Source organism: Neopsephotus bourkii, unplaced genomic scaffold, assembly GCF_033783945.1.
Source record: "Neopsephotus bourkii isolate Nb327-2 ecotype Australia unplaced genomic scaffold, CSIRO-AGI_Nbou_v1 NB_1027, whole genome shotgun sequence".
NCBI classification, from domain to species: Eukaryota; Metazoa; Chordata; class Aves; order Psittaciformes; family Psittacidae; genus Neopsephotus; species Neopsephotus bourkii.
The window spans coordinates 1,363,266-1,386,966 of record NW_026901516.1 but is presented as its reverse complement, the minus strand read 5'-3'; the positions used below and the strand labels follow the sequence as shown (position 1 = coordinate 1,386,966).

The 23,701-nt window shown below is 43.1% G+C and overlaps 1 protein-coding gene across 3 annotated transcripts in view; it reads right to left on the bottom strand.

Annotated features, from left to right (window-relative positions):
* CABLES1 (Cdk5 and Abl enzyme substrate 1) overlaps positions 1-23,701 on the bottom strand; it is a 69,180-nt gene that overhangs the window by 4,795 nt on the left and 40,684 nt on the right. For 2 of the 3 annotated variants that reach the window (XM_061360495.1, XM_061360493.1), the window contains exons 4-7: positions 19,199-19,276; positions 10,578-10,677; positions 8,938-9,094; positions 8,058-8,161 (exon numbers count right to left, since the gene is read on the bottom strand). In XM_061360495.1, the coding sequence (XP_061216479.1) occupies positions 8,058-8,161; positions 8,938-9,094; positions 10,578-10,677; positions 19,199-19,276 (439 nt within the window). The remainder of the gene's footprint in view (positions 1-8,057; positions 8,162-8,937; positions 9,095-10,577; positions 10,678-19,198; positions 19,277-23,701) is intronic. The other variant, XM_061360494.1, reaches the window with a different exon arrangement.

Genomic DNA, 23,701 nt, shown 5'->3' with positions numbered 1-23,701 from the left:
TCAGCCACTCCTGATGCTCCGCATGCATACAGATGAGCTCAAGCGCAGATCTGGGCAGACACTGCAGTGCCACTGAGGTTAAATATTCATATGCTGTCTTGATGCTGTGGCAGGCAATGCAGTACCATGCCTGAATAAAAAAAAGAGGAAAAGACAGGGAGAAGAAACCTTGCCCTACCCAGGGATGCAGGAAAAGGCTTCAACTGAATATGTGGGACTGGGTTTAATCTTGATGAGGTTGGAAGGATATACTCATGCACCCATGCAGCCAGGCTCTCGGTTGCAGAAAGCTTCTCATGTGGCAGGGGTCAGCCCTCCGAAGCAGGAGAATTAAGATCTTACTGATTACTCCTTTCTTTCTCCGAGACATCGCTGCCTGCCTTCCTGCTCCTTGGTTTTGCTGTCAGAGGATCATCAGCAAGTTGGGTGCTTCTGACACACAGATACACTGGGAGTTTTATGTGGTTTTAAGAGGGTTCCTCTTAGTACTGCTATAAAAGGACTGTTGAAACAAGCCCCGTAACATAATTCAGACCAGTGCCATCTGCTACTCAGTGTATAGAAACATCAGCTCATTGCTGCTCTTACAGAGTCAAGAGGCACTGAGCACATAAAGGTTACCTGCTACTAAATGCAAAGATGATTTTAGTTACTAAATCCAAAGTTGATTTCTGTTACTACCAGAGCAATTTTTGGTTGTCTTGGGCAATCCTAGAAAGAGTGAGCTCTCTGTTACTGTGCAAAGCTACACAACACCTTATTCCATGCTATACTGCACATCTAACTGCCCACTGCTTGCTTTCCATTACCACAGAGATCCTTAGTTTTATCTTCATTATCTCCCTCAAAGGGACTACGTTTTCTTCTGGCAGCCTTGCCTTTCGCTCTCTGCAGGTAATCATCCTCCCTTGAACAGAGGAAGATGCAATCAGGCACCAACCTCGTGTGCACAACAGAAACCAGTTCACAGCAGACAGGGCTCAGCAATGGAGGGAGGGCCTGCCCATCCTCTGGACACAGCCGAAGGGCTGCACACAAATCATGCTGGACAGCACGTTTCAGTTGCTTTCACCTCTAGCAAGCAGGTGCCAGTGTGACCCCAGCTCTGTGGGCAATGGTGCAGAGGTGGAGTGAGCCCTGGGCTCTACCACACAGCAGCAGCAGGCCCTGGGGTGCACCTTTCCCTGCAGCCGCTCTGCAGGCACCATCTGCTTATTACCTGGGGCTCCTCCAGCCCATGGGAGGTTTGCCAGAATTCAGCTGAAATTATCTTTAGAAGGAGAAAAACCCTTTGTTAAAACCGTATTTAAAGCAAAGCACTCCAAGGCTTGAGAATAAGCAGAGGGCTTAAAACTGAAAATGGTAAGGAGGTAGGGCTATTTTTAAACAGGGAGATTTGTCAATTTTGTCCTGTTGATAACAATCTCCCCCATCCAGTACTCTGAATACTGCAGCTTCCTGCGAGACAACAGTCTCTCTGACATAAATCACAATAATGAAATCCAGATGAAAGCTGGTGCGTGCTGGTTTTGATTCATGTAACAGGATAACGGCAGCATGTTTGAACACACTGGCTCTAAGGCAGCTGTCTCAGCTTGTCAGTGCCATGCTGGAGAGTGCAGCCAACTGCCCTCATTCTCAAGAAAAGGAATTGTGCAGCCTCTTTTTTCTGTTTTTTTTTTCATTTCCCCTTGACTTCTTTTCACAGCTGCCGGAGAAGCCAGACTTGGTTTGAGCAGAGGGATGCTCTTTGCCTATAGAAGTGCATGCATGTGGGACCCTGCCCACCAGAGAGGCAGGCAGCACAGAAGACCCCAGACATGTTATCTGTTGACAGGTAATTTAAAATCAGTGCTGAATTAGTGTCTGTTATTGAAGCAGTTCCCCCTTCTAACTGGGTACCCGAGCACCCCTCTCTCTGTCACACCATGGCTGGGGCACAGCACTCACGAGGCTACATAGAAATCCTACTTCCAGACCCTGCTCCTGCCTTGGACATCTCCTGCAGCACCCCCCCACTGCCAACCCTGCCCATGAGGAATGGACCAGAAGAAACCACTGGGGTGGCCCAGTGACCCACAAGGACAAGCTGGGATCTGACATGGGAAGGCTCTGACCTAACAGCACCCTTCACTGCCTACTCTTTGCTCAGCATTTACACTTTTCTTCTCTTAGGCCATTTAATTGTGCTTGAGCTGCCTGCAAGTCCCAAATGCCATGCTGGGGAGAAGACACGACTGTTAACAACGTGGATTTTTGTATGTCCAGAACAATGCTGGTATTGCCCATGTAGGAGCACCCTTCCAACACCAATGCCCCAGATTTTATGAAGGATTTGCAAGTATTTCCCTAAAAGTAACACAGCCTTTTTCTATCCAAACATTCTTTCTTATACAAAATGTTATTCCCTGCCAGGCAGGCACTCTGCACTCTGAGAGCTGTCAGACACACAAGCAAGGCACTGGGAACTACTAAACGGTCTCTCTCATACTCCAGTCTTGAATGTTTGTAACTTCTGTCATCCAGAAACATCTGTCTTGTTTCTCACAGCTTATTTGCACAAAATGCATTTCACTGCAGTATTCAGCAATCCTCCTTCCTGAGCTCTGTTCATGTTCTCTGTATACAAATCCATATATTGTAGTTTGGAGATGGAAGTCGCACAAGACAAATGAAAGCCTTGATATATGGTAGCTGACAGATGCCTGGACAACTTGATGAATGCTGTGGCTGGAATCTGTACTCTGGACACTTTTTGCATGGCTGGCAGTTTTGAACTTGGAGGTTAGCTTGTGTGTTATCCACAAGCATTTTCAAACAGCTGCTTTCTCATAGGAAAGCTGTATATATAGCTTCATAAATATGGGAGGGGGGAGGATGCCTGAAATGGCTGGAAAGACTGGCAAGATGAAATACTGTTGAAAATAAATCCTACTTTGGCATGCTACCAATAAAAGATGATCTAGCCTTGGATGCCTCTATCTCCTGCTTAAGAAGGATAAAATGAGAATAAAATAGGTGAATAAAATGAAAGATATACGATAGGCTCTCTTCAGCTATCATTACTGTGCACCCCTGATAAATCTACTCCACAGAGAGAGCCGACAGAGGACTGATACCTTTAACAGACTTTCAGTAGGTCAATGGTAAATTCTCAACCACATAACAAATGAAGTCAATGACTGTGCACTGCCTACACACTGCAAGTGACCAGCTATGTACCTATAAACTGTCAGCAACCAACTTCATATACTTAGGCTGAAGACGCATATATATGGAAAATCCTGACAGAGCTTAAAACAGTGATGGAAAACTGGAGTGATTCCTTATGCATAATTAAAGTAAAAAGAACCACAAGAGGAAAAAAAGGAAAGGGGAGACTAAAGATGTCTCTGTTGTTAGATGGTTATTAACATTCAAGGCTCATGAACTGAAAGATTTTGAACTTGACAATCTCAAAACTGCCTCTCTGAATTAAAGTACATGGAAGGGCACCAGTTTATTTTATGCAGTTAACACACTGGAATCATTCAATTAATGCAGTGTGTCACTGTTACAAAGCAGTTGTTTATTGGAGTCTCAGCCAAATCTAGCACCAAATGCAGAGAGCGCAGGGTTTAAATACAACTATGCACCACTGCAGTCCTCTCTGCTCCACGAGACTTTTGGGTACAAGGTCAGCAGCTGATAAAAATGCAATTTGGAGAAGCTTAATTTACAACTACGGAAGCAGCTCGAAGAACAGGGTGACGGCACTGAAGGACACTGTCAGTAGCCGATTACCCCTGACCTTGACGCTGCTTGTGAAAGACAGAACAGGGGAGCAAGAGACTGAATGCGCTGTATCATCATGCAGGGCTTTTGTTAGACTGCACATCCAGGGCAGCAAGCAGTTCTAATTTTAAAATCACACCGAAGGACCAATCTGTAATAACACAGCCTGGCTGTGCTTGACACTAGTGCAGTACCTGGCAAATGCATGCTGACAAGAGCTGCAAGAGCACTGCAGACCTTTGCTACAAGCTTTTTTGATTAGTGGGGTAGAGATGTCAGTTTATTTTGACATATTTAAACCAATATACTGAAATTGTACTGAAGTACCTAAACCAATTTCCATGTGTACCCCTTAGGCACAGATAGATGGGTAAAGCAGGGATGTTATTACAGAAGGGGCACTCAAGATGCTACTGATCGAGGCTTTTCTTCTTTTGCTGGAAGTTTTGGCAGGGCACAGCAGCCACCTAACACACTCCTGTGTTGTTTCTGTGTTACCTACAAAAGTAGGAGTGCAGGGTCAGCCTCATGCCTGTTGCAGAGCAAGTTTCCTCCTGCACATAAGGAGTTTTCTTTCTGCTGGCAAGAACACAGGGAGGCAGGGAGGCACTGATGAGTCTGGATGTATGCTCGTCAATATGAGGCTCTAGCAAAGAAATTACTGCTCTGTCTGGTAGATAAAATTCCTGTTCTAGAGAAATTTAAGAATCTGCAAGAATTCCTGGTTCAGCGCTATCAGCCAGGAAGCCATCTGTTAACCATGACATGATGCTTCCCTCCTACCCCTGCCCCCAGCATGAAGTCTTCTACCTCTTACTGTTTATATTGTGGCAGAGATTGTAGACTCTCCTACAAAGACAACATCCAAGTGGAGTAATTTCCCGAGGACAGACCAGAATTTAAGTGTTACTAATACGGTAAACAGAAGCCACAGTTTGTGTTGGTAAGGTATTGAAGCTGCTTTTTCAGAATCACACAGACAGGCTGTTTGTGTTAGAAAAGCAACAGGGAAGTGGGCATCCTTTCAAGCCAGGAACTTCCCTGCAGAAAACAACAGACCAAATCAAGAGCACTTCTCCTTTCAGAGGACTTACAGTTAAAAATCCTCTACAAGCTGGGACTAATTTAGCTCAGTAAAATTACAGGACCATAAAGTCAATGTCACTGATGATAAACTTGGCCTTCACAAAAATCGATGGATTCTGTATGTTGAGTGTTAACTGCATGTATTTCAGAGTAAAATCCAAGCCAGACCACACATCCTGCCCATCTTATGCCTCGGGATAAGGCCTGCAGTGTTTACTGATGCAGTATTCACATAGACCTCAACAGAGTTTTACCAGCAGAGAAATGCTGGCCTACAAAGCACGAGCCAGGCTCTCAGGAGTAATAAACCAGCAGCATGTAGCTCTATCCCACTGTCATAGCATATAGCTATACAGCATAGCACCTAGCATAATATCCCAGGAACATAGCATATCCTGCATGCTGCAGCCCAGCATCCACACTTGCTCATCCACACCACCAGGCGCTCCCCTTCCTTTCACACACCTTCCTTCCCCCCATTAATTGCTCTGATACCCGTAAGAAAGAGGGCACATGGAACATCTACAAGCTTGCAGCTGCCAAGCATTAATGCTAAACGCTGGCCAAGTAACGAAACTTTAATTACAAGCTGCAGCTCTCTGCACACAACAAAATGTTTGGTGCTGACATCAGAGCTGCTCTCAGCTGCTCCAGCACTTGCAAAAGGCAGCAATTACTACTATGAGCTATATTCTGCTCAGGAGCAGAGACTGGTTTCAATCTGTGTACAGCAGCCCCACAGCTCCATGTCATTTGGCAGAGCTCTGTCACTACCTCGATGGCTGCACTCAGTCGGGGAAAAACACAGGTTTCTCACTGGCCTCAGACTGCAATTTGCTTTAATTGCTGATTTTTATATTTGGGAAAGAAAATTACTTGAAATTACAGCCTATTATGCTCCTGTTCACATTGATTGGAACTGCAGGGAGGGGGATTACCAGCTGAGTCAGGAAAGTCTAAGATGGATGCGAGTAAAGTCTCCTACACAGCCAATATAGCCCTATGTTCACTAGCTCATTGCACAAGCCCTCCTTACCCACAGCCCGAGTTGCAAAATCCTATTTAACCTGCAAGCCCCCAGGACACACTGGTACTACCTTTTCTCCCTTCTCTTGGCTGAAGGAAGTACCAGCCCTTTGAGAAACCTCAGCAGAGCACTGAAGAACAACCACAGACTCTATGGTTTCTTGCAAAGGTGTGCAGCTCTTGCACAGCACTGCAGCTATGCTGCTTCAACCAGGGGCAGGCAAAATCCTTCAGTAAGAGGGCTCCTGGCACGTGCCTGTGATTCCCATCAACAAAAGAAACACAGCACTTAGTATCCTTCAGACCCTTCTCAGATCAGTGCCTGCCTTCAGAGAAAAGGGAATGCTGCAAAAACCTCAGGCAGTGATGAAGAAATGACGTCCGAAAGGCAAATTCAGGCAAAAAATACCCAAAATGTCAAATAAGGCATAAGTAGTAATTAACCCCTAGAGAAAATGAAAGAGCTGGGAGAACCCTGTCAATTCAGATATATTGTTGATAACAATGATGTTAACAACTGCCCTTGAAGCCCATTTTTCACCTTTGAAGTATCCAACTGTACCTCTGTTGCAGTGGAAATTCCCAGTTAGCTCCTTTTTGCAACAGAAGTACAAATATGGACCTCAAGATTCTGTGGTTAACCAGCATATGGAAAAGAGGGGCATTGAATACCCACTCCTGGGTGGAAACCTCCCCTGCAGGATGCTATCCTGGCTGCCCTATTTTAACTCACCCAATCATATCCATCTCAACACCAAGCTGAAAAAGGATAAAAAATCTCAGGTGATCCTACAGGACTCATAGCCTGGTGCACATTCACTGCCTAGGGAAGGTTAGAAACACAACCATGACTGTTAAAGCTATGTTCATTTTGTATGCTGGTTAACAATGTCTTTCTCTTTGAGGGAAGACAGCTCCCTGTCCATGACAATAACCATATCAAAGCCTAATAAATATTTTCCCACCCAGATGTAGTTGCCATAAAAGGTTGAAAGTTTGTGAGCTGGCAGCCAAAAATTGACTTGCCAACTGGCTGAAAGTAAGCAGACAACGTGCTGCACTCCCCATTTGAAAACTCAGCACAAACACAATCTCAGAGCTCAATTCAACCTCTCTGTGCAACACACAAAACACTCCTGCCAGCAAGGAGGTAACCTTCAATCTATGTGAAACACTTAAAATCCATTTATTCTGAAGAAGTACCACCCAAGAGCCCTAGTATCGAATAAAGATTGGGGGGGGGAGGGGGGGGGCAGAAGAGAACCTACAAAGACTGTATCTTTACATACATTAGTAGTTTCTGAAATAACATCTTCTGTTCCAAGTTAGGTGAGGACATGGATGACACTTTCGACCTCAGTGTTTCAAATCCTATCCTATTTGTACATAGATAAGAGTACTAGGTGACCAGTTTGGGAAAAAAAAAAAGCTTTTCCCTGCTGTCTACTATTACTTTGGGTGTATAATTCAGACAGATACATGCTCACACACATACAACAGCACCGCATCTTGCCACAGTCCTGCCAAAATAGCACACTGAAGTCTACAGACTTGGTGCAATTAAAACAAGCCTACAGAAGTCTCTCACCACAGAAACCATTGAGCTAGAGGACAGAACAAAGAACAGTTATGTGACTGTATTGTTACGGGTTTGGATATAATGAAATATATACAGGCTCTGCTCATAATTGCTGCAATTAGAGGAAGAACTATCCCATGGTGAAATAAATACCTGGGAAACAAAGGCTCTACTAGACACCAAAGTGCTGTTCCGAGGAGTGAAGGATAAGCATCAAAACACAACGCAACTTCATGACTTCAGAAAAACCCTACTGGGCATCCTCCGATTTTGTCATAGATGCCAATTAGAGGAAGTATATATTTTCCTCTGAACGCAAGAGAATGAACACATTGTTCTAACAAGCCTTTCATCTAAAGCATTTATGAAATACAGTGGTAACACTAACATTTACTTTTGTAATACCTCCACGAGTTTGTTTTTACATGTCTTGGTAAGTGTCATTTAGAACAAAGCATTCCAAACAGCTGTTATTAGTAGATTAAAAATAATAATAATAATCTTCTTAAAACACAGCCAAATGTAACCTCAGCCTTCAAAATACTGTTACCAAAATTTATCTATGCTACACCTAATTTTGCATATCACTCACCATATATGAAGGAAATATTAAAACCCGCTTATGTTTGCCACATGGCCACTGGGGATCATCTAAAAGATTGGGGTCGTATTCAACAAAGTCTCCCAGGTCACTACCTATAAAACAAAGGTAAATATAAGAAAGGGATTCATTATAGCAAGAAATCTCTGGACTTAACAGAAGAGGCAAATGACTTAACAGACAATGCACAAGATGATCTTCATAGAAGGTTTTTGAGAGTTAAAAAGTTACCCTAAATCTTGAAAACTATTAAGTATTTCAACACTAATAGAATTTGCAAAGATATAGAGGACCTACACCTTATGAATTACTTAGTAAATGTGAAATTAGGATTCACAGAACTGCAAAGCTATGCAAAGCATCACAATGACTTCCTGGCAACAAGTTTTCATCTGTTTATGCAGATGTTTTGATTTGTTTCACTTAACGTGCCAAAATATCTTAAGCATACAGTGCTTTGGTTTATGTTTTGTGCCCAGCTTTGTAAACACAGCCCTTCCCAGCCTAATAGAGGTCATGAGTATGGTTTACACTTTCAGCTACTGTGTTGTCACTGTAAATTTTCCATAGCAAAGGAAGGTAATGATAAGCCTGATGCAGGAGGAACAAACAATGCCGGTGACAGGAGGAGGCATGCTGAGTGTCATCAGGGCTGTCAATACAACCAGCAGTTTTGTTTACTTAACCTTCCATCATCTGTAAGCCAGTTTTGCTAAACAAACAGGGTATGAGCTTCATTTCACCCAGCACGTGAGACTACATTTTGCTTAATTTAAGCAAATAAAAGAGGTTAAAATATGTCCATGCTCCACAATAGCTGCCTATCACCAGGATACCCAAGGATATTAAAATAAGCTTCTTGAGAAGTTACCTGCATCAATGCTCCCCTGGGTGCTGTTAGCTCTTGCCAAAGAAAGGCTACGATGGCTTGCATTGCGAAATTGGGAGAAGGACGAGGTGGAGTCTATCGTGTTTCTCCGAGTTCCCAGGGCATTGGTGGGAAACAGGAATTGTGTATAAGAAACCGTCTAAAAGGAAAGTCAGAAGGGACAGTTACTCTTAACCCAGCTCAGTCACAGCAGGATGCCTTCTGGTGCATCACAATCAGAAGCAAGGGAAGCCAAACTAGCAGAGGATTTTCTGGATTTAATAGTTAGGCATAAATGAATAAACACCAGTCACCTACATTTGATTCAGTGCAGTCAGTTTATCCATGCAAAAAAAAAAGGCATTTCAAAGGCACTAGTGGTTCAACAAAACCACACACACACAGGCACTAATACACTGGATTTACAAAATCCTACTCAAGGGTCAGGTTTAAAAATAGGTCTGTTTGGTTGGGTTTTGGCTGGGTGTTTTCTGTGGGCCTTCTCTGTGGCAGATTTCAGCTGCTTCTTTACTGAAACAGCATCATTTATATGGGTCCCTCAGCACAGATGTGCCAGAGGCAAACCAGCTAAATGCTACTGAAATTAAACACTTTCTCTGGTATTTTTCTCCTTCAGTATTTTGCCTGGCAGAGCCTTACTGGTGTCGTAAGTGAGCTCCAGTTTATAGCAATGGTTGCAGGAGATCATTTACTGCCTCTCTACATGGACTAAGCGTGAATGAAGAACTTGTGACAAAATTATTTTTAGAGCATACTGCTTCTCCCTGGCCAGGAACAGGCAAAGCCTTGCTTCTTGTAGGTTTGTTCTCCAAAAATAACATTATTTGAAGAAAAAAAATGAGTCTCAGGCTCTGGACTGGTTTACGATGAAGTCAGAACAGGTATCGAATAAAACCTGTGAGCTTTCATTCATTTATAAGCAGACAGATTGTCCTCGGGAATTTACAACCTGTGGTCTGGCCTCACACCTGGTTAGGTGAGCGCACCATGTGTAGCAGCATTGACCAAGGGCCTCTAAATCCACCTATGACAGCAGACTGGGTAAACGGAACTATAAAAAGTAAATCAGGCTTTCAGCAAAAACTGTTTTCATGTATGAGTTGTTTAAAATGGATCATTTTCCTTAAAGATTCGTAATTGCTTATTCCAGTCAAGTGAATGAACTGGATTTTTAAACACTCATCAGATTTGCACTACTGTCTTCCTGCTCTGTGGGGAAACACACTGCTAAGCTAAGGTTATTTTATTAAATAAAATTGACAGCAAACAAAATTACAGCTTACAACTCTCAACAGAAATTATTTTCAAGCCCCTGACAATATACTCTGCAGTGATACCTCCTGCTAGAGCCAGGGGAAGGCTGCACAACTCAGCAATGCTTTACAGACTCAGATGTTGCCAGAGGCAGATTTCTTCAAGGAGACAGAGTTGTTCACATTGACAGCTTGGGCAGTCGTCCTGCATTTCTGCTAAGCTTATTTGCAGTTTGCACATGCTGTGCTTTAACTACTGTGTTACACTGCATGCTATAACCCAGGTTTATATTTGTGCCTGTTATTAGTTAAGCTATTTTCACCCTTATTACATAAACTCTAATGGAGCAGGAACAGAAGCATCCCCACCTTCCCGTCCGCTCCGAGCTCCACACCTTCAAGACCAATTATCTCTTTCAGGCACACTCCAGTAGAATGGCACTGGCGTCCACCATCCAGCTTCATATCCCTGGGAAACAGAAACCAGAGCAGAAACAGCTGTTAGTACAGATGCCTTGTTCACCTTCCACCACCCAATGCTGAAATGAGGTAGCAGCATTAATCCAAACATGCCCATGCAAAGCACAGACCAGACACCTTTTCCTACCAGAAGCACTTGTTACATTACACACATTATAGAGAAAACTCCCACTTTGTTCCATGCTGCATCTCTTACCCCACCTGCAGTGCAGATCAATGTTCCCTACTGCTGGGTGCCTCTGACAAAACCTGGTATTGGGAAGCAAGTGAAGTCATACACACTTCAGGTGAGATCCAGCAACTGAGACTCAACACTTGCCTGCCATGTATCTAGCAGACGGATGCTCCCAGCATATATACCCACATCCCCCCTGCACTGCTGGACAGAGGTAATTGTCCGTGAAAGCCTCTGGGAATGATTCCTGCTCCTCTGAGTGCAGGACAGTATCCAAAGCCCTGTGACCTGCCAGCAGAAGAAACCTGGCACTCCACTGCCTGGGATGGAAACTTAGGGATCTACTTGAGGACTGACCCACTTGGCACCTTAGTCTTGGAAGCAAATGATATGACCAAGACAACAAAGTTGTATCCCATGCTTTAGCCTCAAGATCAGAATGTGAGTGAAGGCAAGACAGACTTTGAGCAAATCTGTGCTCTGCGAGTGACAGCCGTATACAACTCCAAAGCATTTAGCTCGCAACATTTTCCTGGCTGATTTCCGTCGAGGTCCAACTGTGTGTTTAAAACTCTGTGTGGAAGACATGCTGACACTGAGGCAGGGAGAAGCCCTGCAGGCTCTTCACCCAACTGCAAGGACGGGCTGTCTCATAGTGTGTCTCTGCACATCCTGTTCCTTGCCTTTCTTTTCCAACCTGTCACTCACTTTATTTCTCCGAAACACAGCAATTGATGAGTCCCCAGTAAATCATGTACCTCACTGCTGGAAAAATCCAACCCATCTATCTGCTGGAAAACTCCAACCCATCTATCTGCTGGAAAACATACTCCTGTGACAAAGGAAAAGACTGTATCAAGTTTCTAATCCCAACAAAGTCATCTTAGTTCTTTGATTGGGGCTCATTTAGCACAGTGTCACATTATCATTCCTGTTTCCTGATATCACGTTACTGAGGAGCTGGACAAATAATTACACAAAAATAACCCTCTGTCAGAGGCACAGGATTAGCCTCTCCGCTCTTGTGTGGAACATGCTTAAAGGAACTATTTCTCATAGGGATAAATGTCACACGGTAGCCATTTCAGCAGGTTTTATCTACAAAAACACACAACCTGAGGACACCCCCAAAATGAAAACAAATTATCTCAATTAACTTAAATAGTAACACAACAATTTAGTTTCCTTCTACTCAAACCCTTATGGACACAGAGTAAGAAGTGATGCTGTTACGACTTTGGCAGCAAGTCACAGAGAAATTTCCCCATGCAATTAGCAGGCAAGGATAGACAACCCTGTAATTCATCAAATGGAAATCTGGCACCCTTTGAAGAGTCAGCAGAGCAGAGCTTTAAAAAGCAAAACCAGCATCTCCTGGGACTGAATCACTGCTCTGGGAGCAGGGTGAGCTGGCACATGTGAGCACACACGGGAACAATTCCTGGGCATTAGCTGAAGATCAATGGACATTAATGCCTCCATTTTCCCATCTTTCTGATTTTTCAGGGCCCTGTGAAACAACACTGCAGTCATTCTCCCTCATCCCAGGTGTTTTGCAAGGGCTACTTAAGTTCTCCCCCTCCTCTACATATGCTCTGTATTTGAAAGTAGTATATGATTGCTTGTGCTGGAAAAAAAGAGTAATAAAATATTACAGTTTGGAGAGAAACCTGTCCATAAGTCAGAGAATTAAACTCCTTCTCCTGAGGAAAATCAGTATTAAACAATGTGCAGTTTCTTACTGGTGTATAAATGGAAAGGCTCATTCTAGGTTTTACGCATCCTTCTCTCACTGGTAAATGATCTCAGTGAACACCTAATAAAGAGATTACTAGGTGACTTTACTGTATCCTTTCTGAGTTCCCTGCCACTAGATCAACACCAAGCTAATCAAAGTTTTGCAGGACAAGCCTTGATCTTTTTTCCCTCCTTTCTATTACAGAGAAAAGCTCATGAATGCCTCAGCAAAACTCCTGCTGCGAGACCAAGCTCAAGGGCTGCCACCCTGCAGCTAGGGGAGCCCCAGCACTGCTGCTTCCTTCCCACATCCCCAAAATCCCAAGAGTAACTAGGAAAGACCTGGGGGATGCCTCCACTTTGACCTCTCCGAACGTATAAGTTGCGCCTTGGGAACAGTCAGGACGGTTGTTTGGGTACCAGGGCTGCCAACCACTGCCACCCAGTTGTTCTTCAGAACACATGGCATGGCACCACAGTCAGTGAGCCAGAAGCATATGGAGGATAGGCAATTCATACAAAAAGATCAAGCTTTCACTGTGTTTATTAGGTTACCAATGGGACTGAGGAAGTGCACAAACAAATATTCAGTAGTAAAAGATGCTTTCAAGATGCGGAGTAGGAAAGATGGTCCTTGCCAAAAGAGGCTTTTAAATGATGAAAAGTTTCCTCTTCCTCGTTTTTTATTTTCCTGTTTTATTTTCCAAAAGCTTTGCTTTTTAACAAAGTTTTCAAGGGATTCAAGCAGACACCAAAAAGCAAAACTGAATTGTGAGAACTTAATCCTACCACCTGAACTTCATTTGAGCAGGGAAAGCTTGAGGAACTTAGAAGATCAGGGATGATGTTTCCTTAGAAGGCAAAAAAACAGATCCCAGTTTCTGACAAAGTCTGGGGAGTTACCTTGATTTACACCAAGCTCTAGATATTCTACCCGTGCATACCATTTCCAGAAAGCTGAGCAGAGTTATAAATGACACTCAAAAATAAGCATATTGTTTCAGTTATCCAGGACTGCAGAAAAAAAAAGGCTTCTCCCCTAAGAGCTCATAGATTTTATTGCAATAGTACCAGGTGACTTGGGCTCCCAAATCTATTGTGGGACAGTGAAAAGCATTACTGAGCAGGGAGGTAAGAATCAAACCAGAAAATCTCACTGTGCCTTTTATTAGCCAGGCCAGGATTAACAGAACAGAAATTGGATGCTATTACCTTTGGAAGTATAGCATTTCTTTAATGAATCAAACGTTACACATTGACACGATCTCCAAAGCCCTATACAAGACTCCTGCTGGGTACTTGCTCTTTAAATGACAGCAACAATTGAACACTTTAACCTGTGAATAATTTAGGAGTCCATTAGGTATTAAATAGATTTTAAGGCACATGAAAAAGCCTTCTGCTTATTGCAAGATGGAATCTGATAATTATTTAGAGATGTAAACCTTTTGTGCCTGTATTTTATGCTTAGCAATTCCTGACTGTTAAGGTTTATTCTAAAAGCAGAATTAGTTCATGAGACGTCAAGAAAAGATATTGTTCTTATCCGTGACTGTAAACACTTTCTACTTATTGTCTCTGTAGGGACAAGGACAATGACAGCTTTGGAAAAGACATGCTGCCAGCCAGTCCAGCAGTGGATCTCCTGCTGCTAAGACTGCCTGCTTTAATTGACCAAGGGCTATCAGATCCTAATGATACAAAAATTCCACTGGGGAAGAATAGCAAGGAATTTGGTAACAAATCTAAGGATCTATCAGTGTATTCTGCTTTGCTGTGAGCTTATTGCTACAACCCCTATGGCCATTTAGATTTTTCCTGTAAATATGCCATTAGTACTGCTAGAACAACAACTCCAGTGGCAATTTACAGGGAGAAGAGGAGGAAAAAACCCTGGAAAGATGTTTTTAATGGGCCAGTATCATTTTTCTCTCTCCAAACATATTCAGTTGTCAGCATGTTGGCTCCTGATCTGATGTTTTGCCCAGTGCAGAGTAAAAGCCCAAAATTTAAACCTATTAGGTTTTGGAGACTTCATTTCAATCTAAGGGAACAGGGCAACTCACAAAAATGAGCAATGGTGGCTCTATAAAATTCACACGAGATGATTACTTTTGAAGTGTCTTGCTGGCGGAAAAAAAGGAAAAAATGGATTTATATCCCCTTCTGTAAAGCTAATATGCACTTGTTTTTTTGTTCAATTTAGAAGAAGCAGGGAAAATGGGCAATGGTACAGAAAAGCGGGGATATTTCGGTTTCCCTATTATCGGCTAAACCCAGATAGTTATTCTTCCCCAGGCCTATGGAATGATAAAAGCTCAGGAAAAACACTCAAGATTAATGACTTAATCAAAACTGCCTCACATACAAAAATTCCACTGGGGAAGAACAGCAAGGAACTTATAACAAATCTAAGGACCTAACAGTATTCTGCTTTGCTGTGTGATTACTGCTGCCACCCCTACGGCCATTTAGACTTCTGTAAATATTCCTGTTTTCCACACTCACTAAAATGTTTGTTACCTGACTTGCCATATAACTGATGGCAGGGGTGCAGCATGCAAGACAACCTTACCTAAATGCTTCTTCTTGCCTTATTTTGCATATGACTTTCTTACCCAGTTCAAACACTGAAGATGAACAAAGATGTCAGATTTTAGATAATAATGAAGCCCACTGGGAATACCTGGTGTCGAACAACAATCAAGCTCATTGATTGTTGTAGCTACATGTTATTTGGAGTGATAGTATTAAAAATTTCTTGCTCTCATCATCATTGAACTCGTTAGTGTCCTGGCCAGCACTAAGTTCAAAGTTAAATTCAGCAGTGATTTATCTTTGGAAACTGGATGAAGCTGGTCTGTAGCATTTCTGAGAAGGATGCAAATTCTTTTTTATCTAACAACTTGCTGCTTTGTTTCAGAAAAATGGTCCACTTCCTGGGCCTCAATCCATTTAATTACTCATATTGCATTATTTCCCTTAACTGGAGGAAAGTTTAGTCAGATGAATACCTACATTCTTAACTGGAGGAAAGTTTAGTCAGACGAATACCTACATTCTTGTCAAGACAGCAATATTCAAGCTCCAGGGAAGCTTCTAACCACTTAATGAATTCAGTGGCATGAAGAATAAAAGATGAGGTGAATTGGCCATTTTCATAAGAACATGCACTATCTGATGCTCTGGATTTTCTGTCCTGTTGCTCATCACCTCCAGCCCCAGTGGCAGTCAGTCACTGTGAGCCCAGTGGCGTGACACCACCAGCTTTCCTCCTCCCCCAGGTCCTCTATATTCATCTTCTGGGCAGGACTGGAAGCTCTTAAAAGATTCTTACAATACCACAAAATAAAATATCATCAGAATAGGTATAATTTTAATATGTGAATTAAGAAAATCAAGCCTAAAAAGTCCCTTTTCAAAAACATGGGTTTTAATTCTGAACCATAATGATGTGTGCCAAATGAAAACCCCAACAATACAATGGAACTATAAACCCATCTAACTACACCCTGTGTAGGGGCTAATGACTTTGGGCTGAAGCACTGCAGGAAGCTGGGGGCCAAGGGAAGCCATCAGGCAAGATGCTCGTGCCTCTTTCAGCTCCTGTCTTGCAGTATAGCCTTCCTTACATTGCTTTCATGTGGCTGTGTCTGCTCTCACAGCTGCTCTGCTGGTCTACATGGGGGAAGAAAAGCATGCTCTGGTCCTGTTCATTACCCTGCTCTTGGCCATGGAAACAGATGAAGCTGTGCCTGTCTTCACACCACCAGCAAAGATGCCAGCAATCTTAACGTATCCAGACCTAGAGAGCATTTATAGCCCAGATCTACAAAAGTACCTGCCTCTCAGTGGCTCCAGCCACTGACATGTCAAAAGACATGTCAAAGCCTCTGTCAATTCAGTGTTAATTTTCCCCTTTCCCCTTACACAAAAGCACTATAAGCCAAAGCACTAAGTTTCCATCAGATACAAGGTACAAACAAAATTTCAAGGACAGAAAGTTTTACTGATTACTTCTGTTCATGACTTTTTTCCTCCCCATCACATCATTCTCACCTTTGTGCTTTCCATCTCTCTTCAGCATAACGAAGAAAACCAGAGAAAGCAATTCCCCTGGTACACGGTGTCCTTCATGCTCAGCCCTAGCAAGTACCACCAAATTGGCCTTTTGAAATCACAACAGAAAAACCTATCACTCTGGAGTATGTTTCCCTTCAAAAGCGCGCTGCCAACTGCACTCTGGTGAGGCTGCCTGGGAGGGGGATTTGGGAAACATTTCCCAGGGGATGGCTCAAACCTCATCCTCTCACGTAATCTCATGGCTCTCCTCCCCTCATCCCCCAGACCTCCATTTGTACTTGTACAACCACTCAAAAACACAGCTTGGGGGTCTGGGGAGGGCTCTTGCTATTGTAGCTTGACCTCAGTGTGGAGGGTGGGCAAGCAAGGGCCTGGAGTACATTGCTTGCACATTGTTAGTAGGGGGTGCTGCTGCCTCATGCACCCCAGCCAAGGACATAGAGTTCAGCTGTGACGGCAGGAACTGCCTTTCAGACAGGTTTTTAAAATGAATCTGTTAGTGCAGCTTAGCTGCCAGCATCGATACAGCAGGGCTCCTCTGTGCTGTCTACAATGTAAGGGGGACCCACAGCCTCCTCAAAACACAGCTGTGCTTGTACATCTTGCTGATCTCAATGCCCGTGAGTCAGAGCAGAGGTGGAGAAGCAGCGGCAGCTTCACCATGTTCTCCTCTTACATGGAACAGTCATGCACATTCACCCTGCTCTCCTGCTCCTGCCAGGGCTCATCCCAGTCTCATTGCAGGTGTGCCCATGGCTCCCTGCATCGATTTATGTTCGTAAACCATTCAGTAATGCTTGCAAAACATAAACCAGTTCTGACATCTTGCCCAGGGACAGACATGAGCAATCCAGAGGTTCAGAGAAAGCAAAGGCCAAAGGATGCTGTCACTACAGACCTTCAAAAGTGTACCAGTGTCTCTCCCCATTCCTACTACACATCCAAAATGTGCAATGAAGTGAGCAAGCACTGCGCAGCCTTAACAGAGTGCCTACAGTTTATGCTATACCGCCTCATCTGTTCTTCGCACCAGCTGTTCCTAGAAGGAGGTGCCACTGAGTTGTTTCTCTCTTCCTCTGATGCTCTGGAAGAAAGACAGAGGGCTTTTTTTTTTTTTTTAATGTTGTGGGTTTTTTTAGCAAAGGGAACAGGGCTGCATTGTTTTGTACCTGCACTTGGTACCTTCTCGGCCCATGGCTTCTTGCTGCATGAGCATGGTACAAGACATTACATGCTGAAATAACGTTTAGGTTTGCAGCTGACTTTGTAAATGCTGTAATTCAGAAGGTGTAACTAGTCATCAGCATTTCAAAATACATTCACTTTTCAATAGAGGCAATTTCCACCGGCAGTGACCATAAATGAATGACAATAAACCCAAAAAGAGCAAACAAAGCCGCCAGTTTGTTAAGAATTTGCCTGATGAGTCATCCCAGTTTAATTAAGAGAAAAAATTTACTTTAAGAGACAGAAGAGCAAGTCAACTCTCCTACAAAGGCGCCTCCTTTCAGTTCTGCATTAAAAATAATCTCCCTTTGTTTTGAAATAGTGATGCACAAGCAGCTTGTGGCAAACAATACTCCAGAATTAAACAGAGCTGCTAGTAAATATGAAGCCAAATTCATCCTTTATGCACTTGATGAATTTGAATCTAGATGATTTATGGGTCTTTCAAACCCACCTCAGTGTATTAACTGAGTATTCCCCCCAAATTCTGTGCCCTGCGGGTGCTGAGCCAATCCAACTACAGGTAACTCTCAGCTGTCCATTGAGTGGCTGTGGTGGCCAGGCTTTATTCCTCTGCCCCAGGGGCACAGAGCTGCCACAAACAAGCACTGCCCTTCCCAACCTTGCACTGTGTCTCTGAAGGCACCCAACAAGCTGTGCCCCAGAGCCTGGAAGGCAATGTCTCCCAGCTAAATCCAGTTTAATCTAATTAGAGGTCTAGTTGAGTGTTACAAGGCAGCTCCACGGGTGTTGCTCCCGTGGTAATATGGCCAAAAGAACCTTTATGGTCCTATGGCCAAAACAAGCTGTTTTCAATGACTGAACGATCTGACCAATGGCCAAATGTACAATGAAAAGGTATTATGTTTAAATTCAAGTATTTCTCTACAGTTCTGGAAATCTAAATACCACAGCACCACATTTGCATAGGAGAATAAGAAATTTAAGACTGCTTATAAAAAATGTGCTGTCTAGAGTACTTGTTTTGTCAAAGATGAGGGAAGTCAGAAGACACAATAAAAACAGTGCATTTTTCAAGAACATTTATTTCAGGGGAGTAGCTTCTTTCAGTTTCATAATCAAAGACACCACAACACATATAAATAAACAGGGGACTGAGAGCTGTAGTTTTAACCTGGTAATGTTCCACAAGGAAAATATATCTAAGTGCATTTATCTCTACTCAGAGCAGATACGTAAAAGCAATAGCCTCCATCATGCTGTTGTCCATTATCAGGTCTACATGCAGGCCCAGAAAGACTTGTTGTACACATATAAATATACATACCCGACTTGGGTACAGTCTCGATATGGCAGCACTGAAAATATGCTACAGAAGGATCTTCTGCTGCTGATAAGGACTATTCTAAAATATAAAAGAAAATAAAAGAAATCAAAGACTAAAATTAAAAAAATCCCATCACAATAAGCAAAGCAACAGATGTTACCACTGAGCAATTCATAATCATAAAGCTTTCATGACAGATAATTTCTCCCTCCTCTTTTTTATCTTACAAGCACAAGGGTATTACGCTACTGAGTCTTTACAGAAGTGCTGAAGCCTGTGCCATACCTTACACAGTGAGTGAGCAGTGCAGTTCCATCCCCTATACTATTTTGAATACATTACTTAGAACCTAGGATAGCTGTTTCTCTAGTGAAAGGAGACCTAGTGACAAGAGTCCATCCACTCAGAGAAGCAAGGAGTCAATCTCACAACTCACCACTGTAGCTGAAACTAAACAGACAAATACAGCAACTCAGGTGATACACACCACCACTCTGGTTGACTTGGAGTTTGCTTTTATTGGAAGAGAATTTCCACGGGCTGGTTGTGACCTTTCTCTGCTAAACCAAAGGACTCCCTTGATTTTCAGCTTCTTGTTCCTGAAATAGCCTTATTCATGGCTGAAGTCAAAGGTTGCTATTATTATAAGCTTTCAGATCCTTTCACTGTTTTCTAGGCTCCTCCATGAATCTTCTCCAGCTTTTCCCCAGCACTCTTCTTGGTCTCTAGGCAGCATCACTAGCCTCAGCAGTTGCACAGATGGCAGATATGAACATTGTACCTTTCAGCCTTACCTTAAGATCAGTGTCTAGCCCTGATGACCTGCAAGTGCCTGTGCTCCATCATCACATTAGCCCTCCTCGTTATGATGTTGCATGACTGATCCAACAGCTCCTTGCCCCTTCTCCTCCAGTGCCACATCTAGCTCAGCCACTAACTGTAAGTGCTGAATCCTTCCTCCTGTAAGCATGGCATGTCTTCATTCCTTATAGGCAAGTAGTTCCAGATTTGGCTATAGGAAATCATACATTATCTGCCTGCACAGAGATTATCTCAGAATACAGGCCACTGTTCAAACAAACACCTTGTATTTTTAATCAGTCTCCAAATCTCTGAATCAGCCGCAAAGTCACTGTATAGTATTAAATCAAATACCTTAGAGCAACCTATCTGTCTTACAGCCACATCATTGCCTTTAGCTGTCAAGCTCTGATGTATCATTAAACAACATCAAAACCACCCTGAGTCAAGAACCACGAAACTGAATGGACTCCCAATAACTGTATTATTATACTTCGGGGAGATGCAGATCGGCAAGAAGCTAAAAGCAGCTCGATTAAGATGTAAGATAAAGAATGCCAATAAATAACTGACTGTTTATAAATATAGCTTCTTTCCTTATTACCTTCAGGACACCAACAACTCTACAATTGTACAACGTACACTGAGAAAGCCCTTTTTCCTTCTAAAGTTGGCCAACAGGCTGCATCACCTCAAATTCCTCTAAGACACAGTGATGGCCATTTGTGCCATCTTCTAATGTGATTGGTGTTCCAATTTACTGGTATTTTATGTTTCTAAAAATCTCCACTTGTGGTCCAAATGCTAGAATATACTGCTAGGTAGGTTGTCTGGGCCATTGCAGCTCTGTGCTCTGCTCTCCAGCATTGATTTCATGACATCGTGTGCCACAGATCTGTATGTAAGGGTTTCAGCTCTATTTTTCATCCTTTGTCCTACACTGGCCAGAGCTAGACCACAAACCCTAGCAAGCTATTTTGTTCTTTACTGACTGAAAACCACCATATGCACCCATAAATCTTGTACCAGTTATGCTGTAATTACACCACTGCTTCCTTAAGGGACCAGCTTAGTCATCGTTCTTGGAAAAGATTTAGAACCCCAAGAGAGCTGCTGCATGTAATGCTTGGAAAAATGCAGAATGATCGATTTTCATCCTCCTGGATCATTCCATTACAGCAATCCTGTTTTCTTCCTTGAAAGCATGTTTGAAAGCAAAGGGGTATTTACCCTTTAATAAGTGAAGGGTTTCTAATAATAAACATGCATACCAGCATCAGAAGTTCTCCTGCCGCAGCAGAAGTATGATCTCATTGTTTGTCTGAATGCTATAACACTCCTTACCTATGGTAAATATTTCATACCCCGTAAGACGGTCTCCTGGTGCAGCAGTAAGTTACAGAATGGAGGGGGAAATAATTTCTAACATTCGAGAAAGGCAATCCACAAGCAAAAAAACCTGGCATGTGATTGATTTTGTGCTTGCCACTGTCTTGCTGAATGGCTGGCTACTCACAACAGCTTGCTTGTTCCCTGGAAGCCTTGTTTGCTGATGTATGAAACTTGGCACAGGCTTCGAGGCTGACATCAGAAAGTATCTTTGAATTTGGAAAACCACAGTACCCACTAAGAGCATTTCCCCCACTCCCTCTGGCTCCTTCTGGAAATACAGCTCTTCCGCCAATGCCCTACAACTCCCTAAAAAAAAAACCCTAACTCTTAAAGAGAATACTCTGCTTCCATGTCAAGAAGCAGGTACAACAGTGGGAAGTAACCATAGAAGACTTGCTGTATCAGAAGAAATCAGACCAGAACGGAAATAAGAAGCACCAGCCCAACCTCTATTCTTTTTCAGACTTCTTTCCCTTGGGACCCAAGTATTTCTCTTTCCACAAACTGGGACTCTCTTTACACACAGATCTCCCAGGCAGAGCAGGAGAGAAGCCCATGGCCTCCGCTGCCAAGATGACACAAAACTTCATCTACTTGGCTGACGGAGGTGGCTGGTGCAAAACAGCCTTAGGAGCTGGACTGGAGGAGAAGCAGGGAAGGCAGTGGTCAGAAGCTCATCACTGAGGGATAAAATGGCATTTTATTTAGAGGTCTGATGATACACACAGCAAACAAATCCTGAGGGCCTGCAGTGGTTTGCTGGGGCAGAAAGTCCAGAAACTTGTCAAAAAGTCTGCTTTGGGGAAGGTGTGGTGGAAGCCCACTGCTGTTCAGGAAAATTGAATCATTTTTCATGGGAGAAGAGCATTTTCCTGGATTCTAACTCTTCAGCAAAGGGCATTTACAGTCTTGCGTAGCTCTGAATAAGACATCAGAAGCAGCTTCAGCCAGAGAGGGTTTACGTGCCCTGACTGCCATTGTGCCACACAGACATGTTTAAAATTACTTCATGAAAAGGTCTTCATCCCCTAATTCTCACATTTCACCAAGAAGTTGTACTAATTACTATGGTTCAGAGCAACCATTACTTTACAAGAGATCTCTCATGATGTCCAACTTCTGAGACTGTAAAAGCTAATCTTCCAATTTCTTTAATGAGGTGTATGCTATGAAACTATAAAAGCTTAGTGAGCACAAGTCTCTTGACAGAGTCAGTAATCCACTGGACGTGAAGAAGAAGAAAGTCTGCTTTCTTTAGTATCTGTCTAGGTTTGACTGTGCTTCACCAAAAGGTTGAGATCAGGCAATTGGATACACACAGTATGTACCATTCACCTGTGAAATACAATAGCCTCTTTTCTCATACCTGATAGATGATGTCTGACTACAAGGGCTTTGCTACCTTGCATGCAACAGTGAACACACAAGCAGTAGATGCTGTCTGGTAGCAACTATCATTTTGGAGTCTCCCAGGTTCAAGATGGGGCTATTGGAAGGTGTCTGAAAGTAATTATGAACTATGAGGATGCTGCAAGTAGTCAGCTTCTTAGAGTGCATGTGTGTGCATTTCCACAATTGAGGAGCATTAAAAGAGACCTTTCACAGCCTATGGATGTTTGGCCTTGGCTTAGATCTGCATCCTAACAAACTGAGAAAGCAATAATATGTGGGTGGGAGAGGGACACTGTTTTACTGCTTTTTTATCTGCTATACAAGGTGACTCTAGAAATCTTGTCTCGTTCTCACCAGGTATTGTTTGTTCCGCTGGCTCAAGTTGCTGTTTTGGTGGCCTGTTTCTGCTGGACAGGAAATCTGCTTCACAGCTTATGGAAGATGCCACCAACAAACCAGCTGAGTAATGTGGGTGAAACAACACACTGGTGGATATCTGTGCTAATTTGTATGTTAGGGTTGACTTTGTCTTGTAATGTGAAAATTTATTCTGTGCTATTTGACAAGACTGCTATTTGATAACACAGTCTGGGAAACAGAATTTTCCAGCTCCTTTACTTAGCCACATCTTACAAATCCAAAGAAACCGGTTTAACCAGTGCACAGAACCGTCAACAGGAAGCTTTACAAGGACTAGCTGATAAGATGTGGCCTGCGTATAGGTGTTTTTTCTCTGTGCTAAATAGCTGAACTCTTATTTTAGAATCATGGAATCATAAAATAGTTAGGGTTGGAAAGGACCTTAAGATCATCAAGTTCCAACCCCCCGACCATGGGCAGGGACACCTCACACTAAACCATGCCACCCAAGGCTCTGTCCAACCTGGCCTTGAACACCGCCAGGGATGGAGCCTTCAC